General features: G+C 46.3%; 2 protein-coding genes across 5 annotated transcripts in view; one reads left to right on the top strand and one right to left on the bottom strand.

Annotated features, from left to right (window-relative positions):
• Positions 1–6,017, top strand: part of LOC119010896 (protein unc-13 homolog A-like) — a 34,841-nt gene extending 28,824 nt beyond the window's left edge. The window contains exons 32-42 of the mRNA XM_037083473.1: positions 21–98; positions 183–271; positions 381–524; positions 1,043–1,166; positions 1,824–1,880; positions 1,989–2,069; positions 2,906–3,053; positions 3,515–3,571; positions 4,348–4,434; positions 4,539–4,695; positions 5,100–6,017. Of these exons, the coding sequence (XP_036939368.1) occupies positions 21–98; positions 183–271; positions 381–524; positions 1,043–1,166; positions 1,824–1,880; positions 1,989–2,069; positions 2,906–3,053; positions 3,515–3,571; positions 4,348–4,434; positions 4,539–4,695; positions 5,100–5,388 (1,311 nt within the window). The 3' untranslated portion in view covers positions 5,389–6,017. The remainder of the gene's footprint in view (positions 1–20; positions 99–182; positions 272–380; positions 525–1,042; positions 1,167–1,823; positions 1,881–1,988; positions 2,070–2,905; positions 3,054–3,514; positions 3,572–4,347; positions 4,435–4,538; positions 4,696–5,099) is intronic.
• A 4,253-nt stretch (positions 6,018–10,270) lies between these two features.
• Positions 10,271–19,186, bottom strand: LOC119010746 (RNA-binding protein MEX3B-like). 4 transcript variants are annotated; one of them, XM_037083150.1, is made up of 4 exons: positions 18,645–19,186; positions 17,455–18,042; positions 15,281–15,552; positions 13,925–15,142 (listed from the first exon to the last, which is right to left on the bottom strand). In XM_037083150.1, the coding sequence occupies exons 2-4, from the start codon at positions 17,954–17,956 to the stop codon at positions 13,925–13,927; spliced, it is 1,992 nt and encodes a 663-aa protein (XP_036939045.1). In that variant the 5' UTR covers positions 17,957–18,042; positions 18,645–19,186. The 4 variants fall into 4 exon arrangements, with proteins under 4 accessions (XP_036939047.1, XP_036939045.1, XP_036939044.1 ...); XM_037083149.1 differs by having other exon boundaries at positions 18,649–19,183; XM_037083151.1 differs by lacking the exon at positions 18,645–19,186 and adding an exon at positions 18,155–18,567.
• Between the last annotated feature and the right edge of the window lie 104 nt (positions 19,187–19,290).

Below are 19,290 nucleotides of genomic sequence, written 5' to 3'. Positions count from 1 at the left end.
TTTTCTCTGTCTCCTCTCAGCCGTGTATCATCATCAATAACATCCAGCAGCTCAGAGTTCAGCTGGAGAAGATGTTCGAGGCCATGGGAGGAAAAGACGTGAGTGTCCATACATGCAGTTATTGTTGTGATTGGCCAAACACGACGTGGCTCCTGTATTCAGCCCGTTTTGTCTTCTTCCAGCTCAACGTGGAGGCCAGCGACTTCCTCAAGGAGCTGCAGAACAAACTCAACAGCGTCATGGACGACCTCAGCCGCATTTTCGCTGTCAGGTGGGCGTGTGTTTGATACCTGTGTGGAATCAAGAAGTGCTGTAACCGTCTCTGCAGCTGAGTTTCAGGGCCTGTTTTTATGTTGTTCTGTTGTTGTCTGGTGATGTAGTTTCCAGCCCCAGATCGAGGACAACGTGAGGCAGATGGGAGACATCCTGGCCCAGGTCAAAGGGCAGACTGTGCCGGCCAACGGCAGCGTGGTGCAGGAGGCCGACAACGTCCTGCAGCCCATCATGGACTTCCTGGACAGCAAGTAAGTGCAGCTGGGTGTCAAACATTAGTGCAAACATTAGCAATTCTTACGACTTCTGTGAAAAAAAATATTTTCCTGAAACTAAGCAGCTGAAGATGATTTTGTTTTGATATTAGAAACTCAGGTATTGCTGAAACACTTGTAATAAAACACTTATTAGACTAGTTTATACATTAATGTCTGGACTCAGACAGTCCAGTTATGGAACAAAAAAGTGCTCTTCATCATCAGTCTGACGAAGAGCAGGTTTAAACTCAACATGTCGCTACTTTGGTGCGTTAGATAAATAGATGCTGCAGCTCTGCAGTGCGCTCGACATTGTTTTTGTGTCATTTTTGTGCTCGCTTTGAACTCAGCACCTGCTCTGTCTGTGGTTTGGCTGTGCGTGCACACTCCTATTTTTATCATTTCGTACACTGAAGTTACCACGGCCCCAACAGACACACACACACAACCTATAAATAAATGAAAATGTGTGTTTTGCCTCCATGTTGAGGGATTGTGTGTTTTTGTTTCAGTCTGTCGCTGTTTGCTAAGATCTGTGAGAAGACGGTCCTGAAGAGAGTGCTGAAGGAACTGTGGAAACTGGTGATGAACACAATGGAAAAAACAATTGTGCTTCCAACACTCACTGACCAGACGGTATGTGATTAGAAAATAACACTCGTCCTCTTTTCCTCACCCTTGTTTCTTCTTCTCTGCTTCTGAATTTCATTGCTTTTCATTGCTGGGTTCCAATTTAATTGAACATTAACCCATCTGTCCTGCCGTTACTCCATTCTCTCTCCCTTCCTTTCCTCTTTTAGGTTATTGTAAGTATGTGTGTGTTTGCGTGTGTGTGTGTTTGCGTGAGTGTGTAGCCTTTTGTTAGCATGAAGAAACACTCTATTTTTAACAGGAGCCTCAACACCACCGTCTGTAGCCTTTGTCATTCTTTTTTTAAACAATTCGTCCTTCTTCTCTGTGGACGTCAGTGCATCAAAACATGATTGAAACGGCAGCACGGCGCACCAGAGGCAACATTACCTGCCCATGAGTCCCTGTAGTACTGACTGTCTGTACACCAAAGCACCTGAACCTTCTCTGTCTACCAGGATGACGCCTGTTCATTGTGAATGTTTAATTGAAACATATATAAATGAGGACAGAACTCTCCCCCCCACCTCACTCTGCAAACTTCTTGTATCTGCAGCTGTCTGTCTCACTGAACTCACCCCTCACTCTGCAGACACCTCTCAAACACCTCTCTTTTCTCCTCCCTGCACCGTTCTCACTCGTCTGTCCGTCTCTCCACAACAGGGCACGCAGATGATCTTCAACGCTGCTAAGGAGCTGGGCCAGCTGTCCAAACTCAAGGTGATGAAAACGGCAATAAAAAGACAGACAGGGCTAGTGTTTTTCAGATACAAGCAACATTTGAGAAGTAACTGTGGTGTGGTGTCCTTTGTTTGATCCGTCCTGCAGGAGCACATGGGAAGAGAGGAGGCCAAAGCTCTGACTCCTAAACAGTGTGCAGTCATAGAGCTGGCACTGGACACTATTAAGGTATTGTATGATGTGTTACACCAGCAGGACAGCTGACAGGGAAATGATTCTAACTTATGTAGAAATGTACAGTACTCACTTCAGTGAACACAAGGCACATTCACACTTTGAGCAATGAAAGTGAGAACAGCTGTCAAGTGTCAGACTCAGCACAGACATCGTTCTACACAGTGAAGCTCAAATATTCAACTGTACGAACAGGATGAAAAACTGGAGGGAGGATTTGAGTTTGTTCTGTTTGCTCAGCACGAAGAAATATTCAAAGAAGTTGCACCTTGTCCTGCAAAAAAGCACTGACAGACAAATTAGACTTTTCTTTCAAGCCACAGAGGTGAAAAGAAAGTCAAACCATAAAACCAGATAATTAACAAAAGTTCAGAATTAACTTAGAACAGGTGAAGATCTTGAACAGAACACCCTATATATGTATTTTGGACTTTTTTCTTTCCACAAGTGTCAGTGTAAGTTCTGGAAGCGAAAGAGCCCCAAATCTAAAACGTAACCACTGCATGTAAAAATGATGTCATCACCTGATACGTCTGCCCTTAAATATTTGTCTGAATTCGTTCTGATAAGAATATTTAAATGTGGGCATCATAAACATCAATAGAATCTAAATGTTATAGTTTTAATACTTAACAGCACTCACTGAACATCTGTGCAGGTTTAGAGCTTCAGTCTCATCACACTGCTGCTCTGTAGCTCCAAAGCTGACGAGCTAGTTCCACTCTACTGAACAGTTTTGTTACAGATCGTCCACTCTGTGTCCTTCCCTCTGTCTGCCTGCCCTCTTCCTTCTACTATAAGCACATGTCACGTCTCATCTGTTCACGCAGCAATACTTCCACGCCGGTGGCGTGGGCCTGAAGAAAACCTTCTTGGAAAAGAGTCCAGACCTGCAGTCTCTGCGCTACGCCCTGTCTCTGTACACGCAGGCCACAGACAAGCTCATCAGGAAGTTCGTCCTCTCACAGAACGCCCAGGGTACGACTTCAGACGGCAAACACACACACACACACACACACAGTTGCACAGCGGGTTCAATCAATTTCACACAAAAATGCTTTCAGTTACTCTCAAAGAGCTCCACTGCTTTTTCTTACTGTAACGACGGCTTATGGAATTAAATGGGATTATGAGATTAAACAGAATAACTCGCTTACAGTGTTGGAAGAAAATGTTTAATTCATTCCTTCAGTGAAGTACAGTGGCTGCACTAAAACTACAATTTGCATTTACCGGTTTTATTTATATGCAATATAATGCTAAAACCCCCCAGATGGATTTAAGATGATCAGAAAAGGGGGATTATTATAAAAACTTTTATGTCAAGGACATCATTTTTACCAAGGTCTTTAAACCATCATCACAACTCTTTAGTCTTTGTCAGTATGGATGTTTTGTTTGCCATCTTCTGACGCTGACTCTCTTCTGTCTCCTCTCAGTCCACGGAGGAAAAGGCATCAGGTGCACGGCCAACGAAGACACGCCACCGGAGAAACGTACGTGTCAGCTGTGTTATGTAAAACCTGCATGTCCCCCCGAGCAGCCGGCAGCAGCTCCGACGTCTGTGTGATCAAACTGTCATCAACCACAGATAACCAGAGACAGCGAGCAGTGTTAGCCCTCAGCACAGCCCCGACTCTCTCTCTCTCTCTTTCAACTTGTTTTTCCTCCTTTAGGCTTCCTGTTTGAAATCTTTTTCTATCAGCTGATTGAAAAAAAGGCACGACTCTTTCGTAGACCGCTTGCGGTCGATGAAGCCTGTTACATAGAGTGCATGCAGAAAGTCAAACAGCTGACCAGGTGAAAACAGCAGCGACTTGAGATCAGGGAGAGCGTAGGATGTGCAAGACCCGATGAAAAAGGGAGAAAGAGGAGAGAGGAAGGAAAGAAGCTTGTGTTGCAGTTTGGATTTTTTTTTCAGTTTCGTCTCCTTTTTTTTTTTTCTTTTTCCCTTCAGCGTCAAGAGAGTGTTAAGAACGAATTACCAGCCATTGCTGCATTACAGTTTGCAGTTTGCTCAGCATTAGAGCTGGCACAGAATCTGCTCTGCCCAGCCAAGCCCTGCTCGTCTGATTATCACAGAGAAACCTGTGTGTGTCTGTGTGTGTGTGTGTGTGTGTGTGTAGTTTGTGCATGTTTAAATTTAGTTCACAATCTGCTGATGCATCCCATTTTCTTCACGTCATATATCTCAGCTGTGCCACATTATGTCCATCCAGAGACGAATGGGCAAACAAACACAATGGACCACTTACTGTTTGTGTCTTCACAGCATCCGGAGTGGACGCGGTCGGCGAGGTGGTCATGTGCGTGGACATTCTGCCTCAGCCTAACGGAGAACACAAGATCAACGTGAAAGGTGAGCGAGCGGAACAGGCTGTCCCATTTCTCCGATATGGCTCAGTTATTATTCCGTACTTCTCGTCTCTTCCTACTTTAACTCAACCTACTTTGATCCTCCAGTGGTGGCTGCCAATGACCTGAAATGGAAGGCGCAGGGCTTCAGGCCTTTCGTCGAAGTCTACATCATCGGTCCTCACCTCAGCGACAAGAAGAGGAAATTCGCCACCAAGTCCAAGAACAACACCTGGTCGCCCAAGTTCGCCGAAAGTGTCCAGTAGTGAGTGTTCACCGTTTCTGCTTTCTCTTTGTTTCAGCTTCCTGTTCAGTTAAACTTAGGCAGTTGCTTTGGTAACGGGACAACACGCGACAGACAGAATGCCTTAAATAAATACAGTGTACACATGTTATATTTAGTCAAGTTCAGACGTCCTTCTTCACTCTCTGATGAATCATCTGGCATTTACACAGAAGTTAAAGCAAACAAATGACTTGTTACTTTGAATAAAAGTGTTGGAAGCATTTGAGATAATGTGAGTACACAACTCAACAAAATACAAAACAATTGTCCAGCTGTTTTTAGACATTCGACAGTGTAAATTTTAAATATTGTATCTTTAAAATGTACAGGAAGATTCTTGAATGCTTGAGCTAAATCATGGCTGCGGTTCCGTCTGGTTTCAGCTCCTTGGGCACTGAGGTCGGTCCAGAGAGCTACGAGCTGCAGGTGTGCGTGAAGGACTACTGCTTCGCCAGAGAGGACCGCACCGTGGGCATGGGCGTGCTGCAGGTGAAGGACATAGCCAGCAAGGGCAGCGTCACCTGCTGGATGCCGCTGGGCCGACGCATCCACATGGACGAGACGGGCCTGACGGTGCTGCGCATCCTCTCCCAGCGCAACAACGACGACGTGGCGAAAGAGTTCGTCAAGCTCAAGTCGGACCAGCGCTCGGCCGAGGAGGGCCGCAGCTGAGGGGGGACGCAGTGTGTGACAGACATAGTATTATGCACACATATAGTACTCACACCTCCATAGATAGGCACACTCATGAAAACGCTCTATTGTACATATATCTGCATACATTATGCAACATTTACATTGCAATGTTATCAATGCAAACATGGAGGAATACGTTTATAAAGATCATATTTCATTTTGAGATATTTCCACAGCTTTTTTCCACTCTCAGTTTTTAGGGTTAGCCTCACGTTAGCAGCACTTGTCCGTCGCTCACTCAGTCTTTCCTAAAAACACATCACACCTTTTATACGCTGTCCACGTGATAGGAAACAGCGCAGAACAACGAAACCATGTGAATAAATTGAGAACGACCACTTTGCACTTTTGCTTCTCTGTGTCTTCAGGAGAGCAGTCCTCGCCTCGCTATGCTCTGTCCCTCCGTCCGTCCGTCCTCTTCGTCCGTCCGCTTGCCTGCCTGACTGTGTGTCGTTCTTCCAGTCCGTCATACTCTCCAGTTGTTTGCTCTGCATAGTCCCCCCCCCCCCACACGGTGTGATGTGTTGTGTTCAGATGGAGTTCAGGTGCAGATCTAAGATCAGCTTCCTATTTGCCCCAAAAATCCCAAATAAAGAAGAAGAAGAAGAGAAAAAAAAACACACATACACACAACAAACTGACCTTAGATCAGTCTCCAGGGGCGACATCACTGCTAGTCTGTCCTGTAAATGTACAAACGTCCTGCATGTTGACCCCAGGAACACTGTGATTCACTCCCCCTCCCACATAAAAAGATGGGTGCCTCCAGTATTTTACCTGTGTGAGCATGGTGCATATATAACCCTCAGTACAATACGGTTTTTTATAATGACCTGACTAACCTTCATTATCGTGGAGAAAAACACGCCGACGGTGGAGAAACGCTGAGTGTGATGTGTTGATAGAAGCGAAAGTTGTGGCATTTTTTATTTTGTTTATTTTGTGCTTTTGTTTTTTTTTAAAAAACATTTTCTGCTTCACGTCACAACAAACCGGAGCAATACCCCAGCGTCGAACACATCCACACCCCTAGAGTGCACATTAACTCCTTTAAAAAAACAAATGAGTAAAAAAAAAAAGGAAAAAAAAAGGGCTACGGGATCAGTGGACTGGGATGTCAGTTTACGCACTAATACATGCCGTCCACGCTTCTGTTGGCAAAGTGACCCGTGAGGTTTCCCCCCGTCGTCGTCCACCTGCTCAGCCACACACACTCAGAGAGTCTGGAGGAACCACAGGAAGCCTGAAGGACTCATCCTCCCTCCTGCACACGTCATCCAAACCCACCTCTTTAAGGCAATAGTGGTTTTGTTTGTGTGGTTTTTATGAAGAACGAGCCCTCTGTGAACACTGCTGTGTCTTTTTTGTTATTGTGTGCGTGCATGTGTGTGTGTGTGTGAAGGTTGTGAGCGTGTGCAAAAAAAATAATAATAAATAAAAAATGGGCTCTGAGATTGTGAGCAATATACTGAACCTACATACCCCAAAATGTACTGCGCTGTCAATATAACCACAGCAAAACTGCAATATCCAGATCCGAGGAATGGGAAACTTATGATTCTTCTTGAGTTTGTATGTAAATCACTGAGATATTTTTTATTTATGGAGTCATAAAATCCCCATTCCTCTTGGAAAGCTTTTTTTTCTCACACATTTTGAATAAGAGAGAAGGAAAAAGTGTTCTGCCTTTAGCAGGACCGGATCTCAAAGTTTGTTTTGTTTTGTTTTTAGTTTTTTAGTTTTGTTTTTTTTAAACAGAGAAAGAAGCCATCGGAGTCACCGCCAAGCGTTTATGTTCCAGTATTAGTTTCAGTCTTGTCATGTGCGTAAAATGAACCTGTTCACACTCGCAGTCCTCGCTCGTCTCGTGGTGTCTCTGTGAAATGATGTCGGTGGCAGTGAGTAAACCGTGTGGAGCTGCACCAGATGTCACTGCTGGCCTGTCACATGTTGTCTTTACTCAAACATTTCTACCAAAAAAAAAAAAACAAAAAAACAAACAAAGCTTCTGAATGTTATTCAGCCTCAGCAGAGCCTTCTTCCTGTGGTCAAAGGGACAGCTTGCCTTTTTTTTAAAAGAAAAAAAAATTGGGCGTCCAAATTCCCCTGAACTAAAACAGATCATGGGTTCAATCCTGCTTGATTTTGCGGGTGAATTAGCCTTTAAAAAAACAAAACAAAAGAGGAGCTTTTCCGCCACACTGACCGCTCAGTGCAGTTACATTGTGCTGTCATGAGTGATCCCAGGACTCCAGACAAAAGCAACAACAACAACAAAAACTCACCAGTTCGGGGCTCGTTGGCTGCCTGCTTCATGTATGTTCGCACACAGACACACACTGCTGCACACACACACACACACACACACACACTACACACACATCCACAGCGACCTCTGCTCAAGCACAAAAGGGCACATGTAAGATGACACACATGCATGCATGCACGCCGACACAACTCTGTGGAGACCAATGACGCCCACCCTGTGAATAGAATCAACGTACAATTGCATGATGGGAAACTTTATCGTGCCAGCACGTGTCTCTTTGATGTTCCTTTTTTTTTTTTTTCACTGTTTGTTTGTTTAGTTTTTTTTTTTTTTACTTTTGATTTGATTTAAGCTCTGTAATGATGAGTCATCAATGTTTTTTTGTTTTATAAAAGGCTTGTGAATACGTCATCTGTAACCAATATGAATGTAGTGTGAACACAGAACTCGCATGAGAGAATTATTTTCTACTGAGGATGTTTCTAATTTGTTTCTTATCATTATTGATCGTTCTTTAATGAGGAGGAAGTGGAAACTGGGATGCAGCCTGATTGTGATCTGCTTCCTATTAAAAGGACATTTGTGTCACAATCTAAACGGCTGTTTTTATTATTCCTCCTGTCACACGACTGCACTGTGATTCATTCAGTTATTACGTCTTAAAATACGTCTGCGTCGCACATTTCTAACAGGCAGGGCTGGAGAACGTACTCAGAAGTACATATTTCTTGTTCAAGTCTTAAAGTGTCTCGTATGAAATGTACTTAATTTTAAAAAGTATTTTTCTGTAAATAAATGTACTGAAAGAGCAGCTCAGCCCCACCAGTTCAGGTCTTGAGGAGTGAGTAGTTTAAAGCCTTTTTGTGGGTTTAGAGGAAGCTGATAGAATGCATCTGGTGATGTCACTCAGTTGCATTGTGGGTAATGTAGGCTGCGTTGGAATGAAATGGGTGATATCTCTGGTTCTGCTGTATCAGTATGTATAACTTGTTGTCCATGGTGAGTGTTATTATCACTGTGACGTCAGACTGCTTTTCAAAACATGGTGCCTACATTACCCACAATGCAATTTAGTGGAGGCAATTCACATTTGTGGTATTACTCCCCAAGACTTGTAAACACACTTTGTGTTGGCTGAGTGACCTTTTAGGTACTAAAGGCACAACTAAAAGTAATTTATACGTATATTTACGTGTCTGTATGCACCATTACGGGTTGAATTATTTGATACTCAGCATTAATTATAGAACATTTAATTCTGAGATAAAATTTATAACATAAATGTGTTTAAGAAGTGGCCTGCTTTGGCTTTGGTAAGTAACAAGTAACTGAGTTATTAACTAAATGTTGTGGAGTAAATGTACTTTATTTTCCTCCATAATGTCGAGGAGTACAAGTATAAAAAAGCATGTAAAGTACATTTTAACTCTGATGTAATCCATTACATTGACGATAAAAGTGCTCGACTCTTCAACAAGTCCTGGAGAAGTTGTTCATTTTAATTACTTTGGCTGCTGAGCGGCGCTGGACCAGACGCCGCCTCCCGTCTCGTGAAGACAGCCGGGTGATGCATTGACACGAAACCTTCAGTTGGAACAATCAGCCTCCACTTCAGTGAGCCCAGTCTGCTCTCTGCGACCTCTGACCTCTCTGAGGAGGAGGGGGAGGTTTGTGTCACCCACCACCACTTTACACAAACTGAACCAGATGTTTTTGTTCCTGCTCAACAGAACTACACACCGTGACTACATGTTACTCTTTAGATTATAATCATCATGTGTTAAAGGTTCAGCTCCCTTCTTTCCAATTGTTTATCTTCTTTTAGTCTGGCTGAAACTAACAGTCTGTTATAGCTCTTAAATCAGCTGATTATTCTCTCTATCAAACATTTGCACTTTAAAATGTCAGATCTTTATTATGAAGAAAAAGAGAAGCAGCAGATTCTCACACTTGAAGAGCTTTTGCTTTATAAATAATTACTGTTGCCAATTTATTTGTTGTCGACTGATGCGTCATTTACCTTCAGCACTATTTCAGTTAACAAAAAGGCCAAAAAACTAAAAGCACAATGAATAACTTCAGCTGGAATATCTCCAGAATCCAAACTGACGTCCTCAGTTTACTTGTTTAGTCAGACCAGCACATTATAACCTTCAGGTGAGTTCAATCATAGGGACAAAAAAAACAGGAGAAAGCAGCTGATCCTCCAGTTTTAGAAGCTTGATCAGGATCTTTAGACACTAGAATTAAAATGTTTTTTCATAATGATTTCATCTCTTCGTCTAACGACACAACACACGTCGTCTAAAAACCAAAGTCAATCTAAATGTGAGATCCAGGAACATCCGAGCCTGCGATGAACTGTCTGGTCTCAGATTCTCAAACAAACATGTCTGATCTGCAGGTTTCACGCCCTGCTGCAGGTGTGTGTGTGTGTGTGTGTGTGTGCGCGCGTGTGTGTGTGCGTACTGCCACCATGTGGTGATGAAGCGAGCTGCTTTTTGTCTGCAGCACCTTTTTTGTTTGTTTCCTCCTCTGCACAGAAAATAAAGACACAAACACACGACTTCTTATTTTACAGTAAAAAAATGAAACCAAAAACAAGACTTTATTAAAGAAGCATAAAAAATAAAACTCTTGATACATTTCTCATAACCGTCAAGTCAGCTCAAATCATATGATTATACAATTCTCCCGGCTCACGGTTAAAAGGTCCATAAACTTTCAAATAAAATATATTTCAATTTTAAAATTTCTTCAATAATTTTCTCATTTTGTTATAAATTGCCTATATGTAGTACACAGGAAATAAGGAAAATAATAATAAAAAAAATGGAAAATAAAAATAAATTTGAAGTAATAAAAAGGGTCACATTATTGTCTGGGATATTTAGGTAAGCAAATAAATTGTAAAAAATAAAATGTGTAAAAAGTTTTTTTTTTTTATCTTAAAAATTATTAGCTAATGCCAGGTGGCTTGAAGACATGCAGATGGTTAACTTACAAATAATGATACATGTTCTTTAGAAACTACACTTATCTTCAATTAAGTCATTTTGCTTTTGAAAACAAGATCCCAATGATTGTATTCAGGGTATATACACACACACACAGGTCAGGCCCGAAGCCTCGTTTGCTGACATTTTACATTTTGGTTCTGCATACAAAGAGAATTAAAGCAAAAAATAGGAGAGCGGAGGCTTGAGGGGTGTCTGTCACCCCTTACTGGCGTGGCTCTCTTCGCACCCACCCCCCCCTCTAATCACAAAAAAGGTCAGAGGTCACTGGCTAGCATGCCTCAGGAAACCCTGTTTTCAAACCTTAAGGAAGGAAATGGGGGAGGGGGACACGTTCAGCTAAAAAAAATAAAAATCAGCAGTCGATCTGAAAAAATTTGTACCTTTTTTTTCCTTTTTTTCTTTTTTTAAACAATTAAACTACTGTACATTAGACCCTAACATTCTCTCATTGGCCAGAAAACATCCCGGTGCAACATCCCGAGGATTTACATCAGACTCATCCGGCGAACAACAATACGTTTGTTTTTTTTAATTCCTCGAACACGTCGACTTGGGACAGTTTAAAGAAGGGCTTCAACGACCGGCCTCAACAGGCTCACACAACAGTCACGGCTGATCTGTTCATTCAGACACACGCGCAGCCCTGCGTCTGCTCGGAGTGTTGCACGAGACGGAAACAAAATAAAATATGCGTCGACGTTTGACAACATCGGGTCCCGACTGGGAGGAGGACGGGACGCCCGTTTCAACCACGATGAGAACAGGGTGGAGAACTGAACGAGGCCTCCACACTGCCGACTGTTCATCACCGTGTTTCAGTAGGGAGATGCACCAAAGCACCATGGGATAGTCCTCGCACAGACTACCTCTTTTGCTCCTGGACAGGTTCTTCCTACACGTGTGGACACATGAATTAGTGCACTGCTGCGCTCAACCAGGACAGCAACTTATTGGATTCCTCTGTGGAGCTACTGCCCTCAACACCTCAGTAACAAACCAACAGTCAGACAGCAAATAACATGAAACTGGCTGGAGCACCAAAGCACAGCAGCAACTGCCCGTTGACTCAAGTAGAGTTACCCTTTTTTTTTTTTCCTCTTTACCCCTCGATATCAAAACTGCGACTACCTGGGGAGGAAACACTGCGACTGCAACGCCCCAACGAACAGGATCCACATGTGATGGCTGTGTGGGGGACAATTAGAAAAGAACCGTTAATAAACACAAGCAAAACATTCTGCAGCTGCTGGGATTTGAACACAACGAGTGTCTGGAAGCCCTGGATGACCTAGCTACTAGCTGCCATAAAAAGGATAAGTTGACTTCTACCTACTCTACTTTTTTTTTTTGTGAGCCTGAAAAATGTGATCGTGTGTCTGTGCAGTCAAGAGAGGAAGCCCTTTGAGAATTAGCTGTGTCGTTTAAACTCCTGTCGTCATGGCTTGTCTCATTCTATGAGCTGATTCCATGTATGTTCGAAAGGGGCCGCTAATCGCGCAGACGTCGCCCAAAAATCATACGAACAGCATTAACACTATTGGAGGCAGTTACTGCAAACTCACACTGAATTTTTAAAAAAACAACACAAACACAAAACAGGATGCAACCGCCTCGTCGGGAGTCACTCAGTAATGCTAGGAAACATAGGACAAATCTCAAAACGACTAACCATTTAGTGCACTACATTTAGCCAGCAGTGTATGGGTGTGACGGTGTGTCATCACAGAGTGCCATACAGCTTTGCTGCGAGAGTGGGGTGGAAGACCGAAACTACCAAAAACAAAAACAGTACGAGGTGTTTCTTTTTTTTTTTCCCCCCCTTCCTTTTTAGAGGGGCCGCGAGTTGAGCCCCTTGTTATTGTTTCTTGTGGGAGGAGCAGACGTTTCTCCTGAACCTTTTATTGGACAAAAAAACATTCACGTGTGGCGTCAGAAAAGCCCTATCTCCTCCTAGAGTTTGACAGTCGAGAGTCAAAAAAAAAAAAAAAAGAAGACTAGTAAGAAAAATGCTCAATGAGCCGATCTAAGTGTAACAGACGAGAGAGAGTGAGGGGGGGAAAATGTCCCGGTGTGGATGGATCAGAGTATCACTATCCCGCAAGACTGTGAGTGAAGTGAAGAGGAGGGGAGGGGAGGCAGGACAGGAAACCTTCTCATGCTCATGCTGATGTAATAAACAGCATGAGTGGGCATTGATCTCACACACACACACACACACACACACACACTCGCACACAGAAAGAGAGAGATGTAAAGGGATTGTCAGGCTGCCCAAACATACAGAAACTGACCTCAGACACATTTCCTCAATACAGGATAATTCATGTGAATCGATGCAGACGCCACATTGGAAACGTGGGGCAGACTCATCAGAATTCATCCGACACGTTACTGAATTTGATCGAGAATCAAGAGACGTCTATTAATAGCGTTCATTTGGCATCACGGATGGCTAATTTTTTTTTTTGTGTGTGGCAACAAGAAACAGGAATTCATCCTTCAGAGGTCCCTCGGGTGTGTTGTTTCCGCTTGGTGCCTGACTACATGCCGACCTTTAAAAAAGTTCCACGCTTACAGAAAAATAGCAACCCCGCCCCGTCGTGTCACAAACAACAGCATGAGTGAGAGCAGAGAGAGAGAGAGAGCGAGCGAGGGGGTGGGGGTTCGTTGGAACAGTTCTGTCAAGAACATTAAAATAAGGAGTAGAAAAGTGCAGGCCTCATTGACAGCTTCATCGAAAAATATCTGTTAAGTACAAAAGTGTCAAAAGGAAAGGCTGTGAGAGAGAAAGCAGGCAGAGATCTGAAGAAGCCAGAATGAAGACATGTCGAGACAGACCGGCAGGCCAGCAGTGCAGCCTGCTCCGGCTCAAAATGAAGGCCTGAAGAGAGATAAGACACTAGTTTCCTTCCATAAGTTCACCACCGAGAGACTGTCTGAGCCCCAAAGGTCTGCAGACCAGTTTCAATTAACTTCACTCTGAAAATAAGTCATTATTATTATTATTATTGTTATTATTCATCTTGACAGTTATCAGCAATAAATCAACATCCGTATAGTATCATCATCTCTATTAATGCATTTATTATGGTCCATCATGTGTGTGTGAAGGTTATTAGTGTGTATCCTTCCATCATCTCCGCCACAGCTGGTGCCCCACTCAGTCCTCTTCCTGCCGCCCTCATATTCACCCCACCCCCGCGCCCAAACCCCGGCCAGAGCATTAGGAGAAGATGCGGATGCACTGTGTGGTGGGGGTGTGGCAGACGGGGCACTCTGGCTCGGCGGACTGGCAGATTTGCCCGGCGCACTCCATGCAGAACAGGTTGTGGCCACAAGGCACCAGGGCTGCTGTCACCTCGCTCTCGTAACACACAAAGCAGTCCCTGTTGATCCCGGGGCTGACGCCGACCAGACCCGCGACCCCGGGGCCGGTGCTGCCTTTCAGTCGGCTCAGCATCCCGGAGCTGAGGCCCACGCCGCTGCCGCCTCCTTCGGAGTCAGTGGGTGAGCCGCCGGGCAGGGAGGAGGCCGAGCAGGAGGAGTAGCCGGTAGACGAGCCGCCGGAGCTGGAGCTGGACGCTCCGGAGAAGGAGCCCCCTCCTGCGCTGCCGGACTGCAGCCAGGAGAGAGTGCTCAGGGGGTCGCTCTGGGCACGACGGGCTAACGGGTGATCCATGGGGCCCACGCCCGTGTCCTGAGGCAGAGTTGGAGACAATCGTGGAGTGATGGCACCGCCGCTGAGGCCGCTGCTGTTGCGACGTAGCTGCTGCTGGGAGGAGCCAGCCGCCTTATTGCCTGCCCCACCGTTAACGAAAGGTGCCCAGATGTTGGAGGCGCTGAACTCAAAGCCCAGCTCCTCTGAAGAGGGCAGCCCTGGGGTGGAGTCGCCCCCAAAAGAGAATCCTCCTCCAGCACTGCTGGAGCTTGTGCTAAAAGGGCTGGTGGGGCTGCCGCCATCGTTGGCCTTGCGGGTGGCGCTGAAGGTTTCTGAGCTCATGCCGCCGTTGTGCGTGTGATAGGCGACCGAGGAGGACATCTTCCGGCCGGAGGAGTGGTGCATGGACATGGGAATAGCAGGAGGAGGGGAGGCTGGAGGAGGTGGAGGGGGTGCAGAGTGGTGGCCGGTAGCCCTGGACCACAGAGACGCCCCCAGCCCCCCACTCAGGGCACCCAGACCTTCTAGACTGACATCAGTGCCGTTGGAGTGGAAGTCATTGTCTCCCTGCAGGTCCACAAAGGTTCCAGTCCGCAGGGTGATGTGGGTCTCGATCTCCTCTCTCGCCCGGTCAACGTTCTCCGGCATGCCGGTCACCTCGAACACCGGGTCCTTCTCTCGACTGGGTGTCACGATGTAGGTGTGAGTCTGCTGCTGGATGCGCTTGATAGTTGCTCCCTTTGGTCCGACAACTAATCCGACTACTCTGTAGGGCACCCTGACCTGGACCAGTGACGAGAGAAATGTTTCAATGTTTATCTCAAACTACAAAATTACATTTAAAACCCAACATCCATTTATTTCTTTGTGACCAGGCAGAGTGAAACACAAAAAAACAGCAGGGCTGAGTGGCGTCTGTACCTGTATGGTGGTCTGTCCAGGTAGGTGTGGTGGTCCGGGCAGAGAGCCACCGCTGCTGCCGCCTCCTCCTCCTCCACCTCCTCCTCCAGGAGCTCCAGCTTTGCAGCGGGAGGCCCTGATCATGGAGAAATGCTCCGCCGCGGAGACTATCTCTCGTTTGGCCATCTCCACATCCTCCCTGCGTCCCGTCACGATGAACACCGGCTCCTCGCCTCTGACCGGAGTCTTTATGTAGGTATTAGTTTTGGCACGCAAGGCCTTGATCTTACAACCTGGGACAGTCATACAGAGAAGTTTGGTTATGTTATAAACGACTGGTTCCAAATTACACTTAGAAGTTTATAAAGTACACCTTGTTAAAGCTAATGCAGTCTGACAACACATCCCGTCGCTGTGGGAGTTATATAGTTGAAATTAAGTTGTTCATTTAACTGTGCGGGTGGTTTGCGTGCTGCAGTTTGTGGTGCTGTTGTTGTTTCTTGTACTCCGCTGCTCTATTTCATGGGGGTGACCACATTTTTCCTCTAGAAAGCCTAAAACTGAGACTTAATGCTGGACAAGGGGCCCAAAAGAAAACACTTAATCTATATTAGTAGTGAGGGGTCTTGGAGGATTTTGACCTCCTATGTGGGGGCCAAGTAGAGCCTGTCCTTATTTATATAAATATTAGAAACACCTGTCAGTGTAAAAGAGAGCAACAGCACCACAAAACTGATCATATAGTTTGATTAAACGTTCAAACAATGACTGAACTCGGGTTGCAGGTATGAAAGGTGCTGATTATCATCCTGTGTATATTTTGCAGATGTGATATTGAATTATCATAATCAAAATGAATGATATTTCTGTCAAGATTATAATAAAGTGTCATATTCTTTTAAAGAGACACTACATAATCACATTTAGAGGCTCCATGAAGGCTGGACTAATTATGAAATAGTAGAATTAATTCAAACTACAGGTGTGTCAATAAACTGAAACCTGTTCTAAAAATCTTCAAATTAATAATGAATTTATGAAAAAAAAAACAAAAAAACCCGCAGGATTTCAGGGTGTTAGTGGCCAGTTCACGCATCGTGGTTGTCTGAACGCGCGCGGGGAGACGCGGCAGATGTGCGGGACGAGCACGAGGAGGCCCGTCTGCCCCGCAAAACACACACACACACACACACGCGCGCACAGAGTCGGCGTCTGCTGCACCGCTCGTGGCAGCATCCAGCCGCGCGCACCGCCGCTGTTTCTTTAAATATGGACGCTCGCTCCTCGGCGACCAATAGGGCGCGCGGAGTGTGATGTCATCCTGGGAAGCAGAAAGCATGGCTTTTTCAAACAAAGGGAACAATGCCGTAACGCTGCCGCGGCGGCTAGCGACGGGCGAAGCGAGCCCACAACACCCCTGTATGTTAAAGTCGAGGACGATATGTCGACGGAGACAAAGAGGGGACAGTTTTTAAAAAAAACGCGTATGGATCAGACGCGAGGGAGAGAGAGAGAGGGGGGGGAGAGAGAGAGCGGCAGACAGCGCTGGGTGCAGGGCGTAACACCGCCCAGTCCCGTGTTTTGTGCGCCTGCTGCCCCCGTTTCTGCCTTAAAATCTTCCCCCCCGGAAAGCGACCGATGATCCGGGATAATAAAAAAAAACCCTCCGTGACTCGGGGAGTGCGAGCTCGGCGTTTCTGCGGTGCCGCTCTGAGATCCGCAGCGCAGAAAAGCGGCGTGTTTGGGTCCATTTCCTTTGTTTGGTGCAGGCTGCTAGACATGTCCAGACTCCCGACAATCTGCCGCTTTGTCTGACCCTCTCCCACCCCTCCCCCTCCATCCATCCATCCCTCCCTCCTGCTCATCAACCACACTCACTCTGTCAAGGCATTGTCTAAATACTCACACTAATAATAATAATAATTAAAAAAAAAAAACTAATAAAACGATATATGGCTGCTTCTTTTAACCCGCATTATGTTGGTCATTAAAAAGCAGAGCAGAGGAGCAGCAGGCTGTAAAAGTTCAGGGACCCTCCTCTCTCTCTCTCTTTCCTTCTCCTCTCAGGCAGCCACCCAAACAAAGAGCCAGCAGGCTGCATGCTGCCTGAACATCACGTCCACAAACACACACACACACACACACAAAAAACACCCCACTAAATTATTCCAACAATAAACAAGCAACTCTTTTACCTTGTCTCCCCACGATCTCGGCCACATGTTCGGAGCTGGGCACCGGCACACATTCAGTCATGTTGACACTTCTCTTCCTGTTGCAGAGGACGGAGCTTTGTTCCCCGTGGAGCATGGGGTGCGAGCCGGCCATGTGGTACCCGCCCGAGCCGTAGTACTCCGGGGATGGAGAGCAGGACGTGGGCGAGTCCCGGGACCCGTTGGGATGCTCCAGCATCTGTAGATCCACGTAGCCACCTCCGCCGACACCGTTGCAGCCTTCGGAGCCGGGACCCTGGTTCCCATCCAGGCTGTCGACCAGCCCGCCGCCTCCGCCGCCCCCACAGTCCACCTTCTCCAGGGCCATGAGTGACAGCTGGTCCAGGGCGAAGCGGAGCGCCTCTTGGTGGTCCTCTTCCCGCGACTCCTGGTCTGAATCCCGGGGCAGACCGACCCCGTTGTGCTGGCTGCTGATCACCACGTCGTGGTCCATAATCTCGGGGTGGAATAAAGGGCTCGGCATAGTCTCTCCGTGGATCTCACATCAGATCACGGATGCCTTGTTGTGTTGTCGGGAGTGAGCTTCACCCTCTCTCCTCTCTCTCTCTCCTGGAAATCGGAAAAACAAAAAAAGGAGGAGATGAAAAAAAATAAATAAATACAGTGTTTGTTTAGGATTAAAAACACACACACACACAAGAGCAAGTGTGGAGCTGTGCACCGAAGGGGCAGCGGGTCACGAACAGAGAGCAGCACACATGAGGAGTGTTGATTTGGGCGCCTTGCTTTGTCTGTTGTTGCTCCTTGTCTGACAACTGGAGACGTCCAGGAGGCTGCTGCCGGAGTCAGGAGGCGGCGTGCCCGCCTCGACACCGCCGGACAAACCGGCCCCCGGCACGTACGTGGGAAACCATAGCGACACTAACACCAGCCACACTTAAAAAACACACCGGCGCGTTTCTAAAAATGTATATAAAAGGCAGCTAAAAGCGAGCTGTTGTTAGCTCCAGCCCGCCAAGCTAACAGGCTAACAGTCCCACACAGTCGGCACTCAGTCACGTTGTCGACCCCTTTGTTTGGGAGCAGCGCAGCTAGCTTCGGCTAGCCGCGGCTCTGACAGTCGGGAACTTGTGCTCATTCACAAAGGCAGCCGCGTTGTTGTTGTTGTTGTCGCCCTGTGACAATTAAACAAGCGCGAAAACCGCGAGAACTTACTTTATCTTGCCTCTGTCGACGGTGTCCTCTCCCTTCGCTTGTCGCCCAGTTTCTTGAGAAGGGGGAGAAAGATGAGAAGCGAAGCCAGGAGGAGGAGGAGGAGGAGACCTGTGCTGTGCTGTGCTGTGCAACGCTAGGAAGCTAGCGGGGCTAGCTAGCTAGCACGCTAAATGGGGGGGCGTAGGAGGAAAAAAAAAAAAAGAAGAAGAAGACGTCTAAAACCGAAAAGAGGGCACTGTTGTTGTTTTTTCTCTTCTTTCTTCTGTCTGGAGAGTCAAAGCATAATCCTCGGGAGTGTCACTGGGTCTTCATGCTGCGTTTCGCCCGGGAGACCGTGGCTGAAATCCAAGGTTAGCAGTTACCTTTTTTCTTTTTTTTTTTTTTTTTTTTGGTAGTTTTAAAAAAAAACAGTGGTTCTCTCTTCGTCGGCTCCTCTGCTCGCCTTGCTTGCTGCCTGACCCCCGGTCGGTTCGCCGCCTTTGTCTCGCCAGGCGCACGCCGCTCCGTCTCCCGCACACGGCACTGACGTCACCCGCGACACAACAATGGGTTCAAAGGCCACATGCAGCAAGAGGAGAGCATCAGCGCAGAGACACCAGCACCACCAACACCACCATCAGCACCACCACCACTGCTGCTACT

Source organism: Acanthopagrus latus, chromosome 21 (genome assembly GCF_904848185.1).
Source record: "Acanthopagrus latus isolate v.2019 chromosome 21, fAcaLat1.1, whole genome shotgun sequence".
In the NCBI taxonomy this organism is placed as follows: domain Eukaryota; kingdom Metazoa; phylum Chordata; class Actinopteri; order Spariformes; family Sparidae; genus Acanthopagrus; species Acanthopagrus latus.
This window is presented reverse-complemented; position numbering and strand designations above follow the sequence as displayed.

Coding starts and splice junctions, on each gene's coding strand:
- LOC119010746 (XM_037083150.1), bottom strand. CDS start 17,956: ATGCCGAGCCCTTTATTCCACCCCGAGATTATGGACCACGACGTGGTG. Junction 15,553..17,454: donor CGAGATCGTGGGGAGACAAG/GTAAAAGAGTTG, acceptor TGACTGTCCCAG/GTTGTAAGATCAAGGCCTTG. Junction 15,143..15,280: donor CTGGACAGACCACCATACAG/GTACAGACGCCA, acceptor TCACTGGTCCAG/GTCAGGGTGCCCTACAGAGT.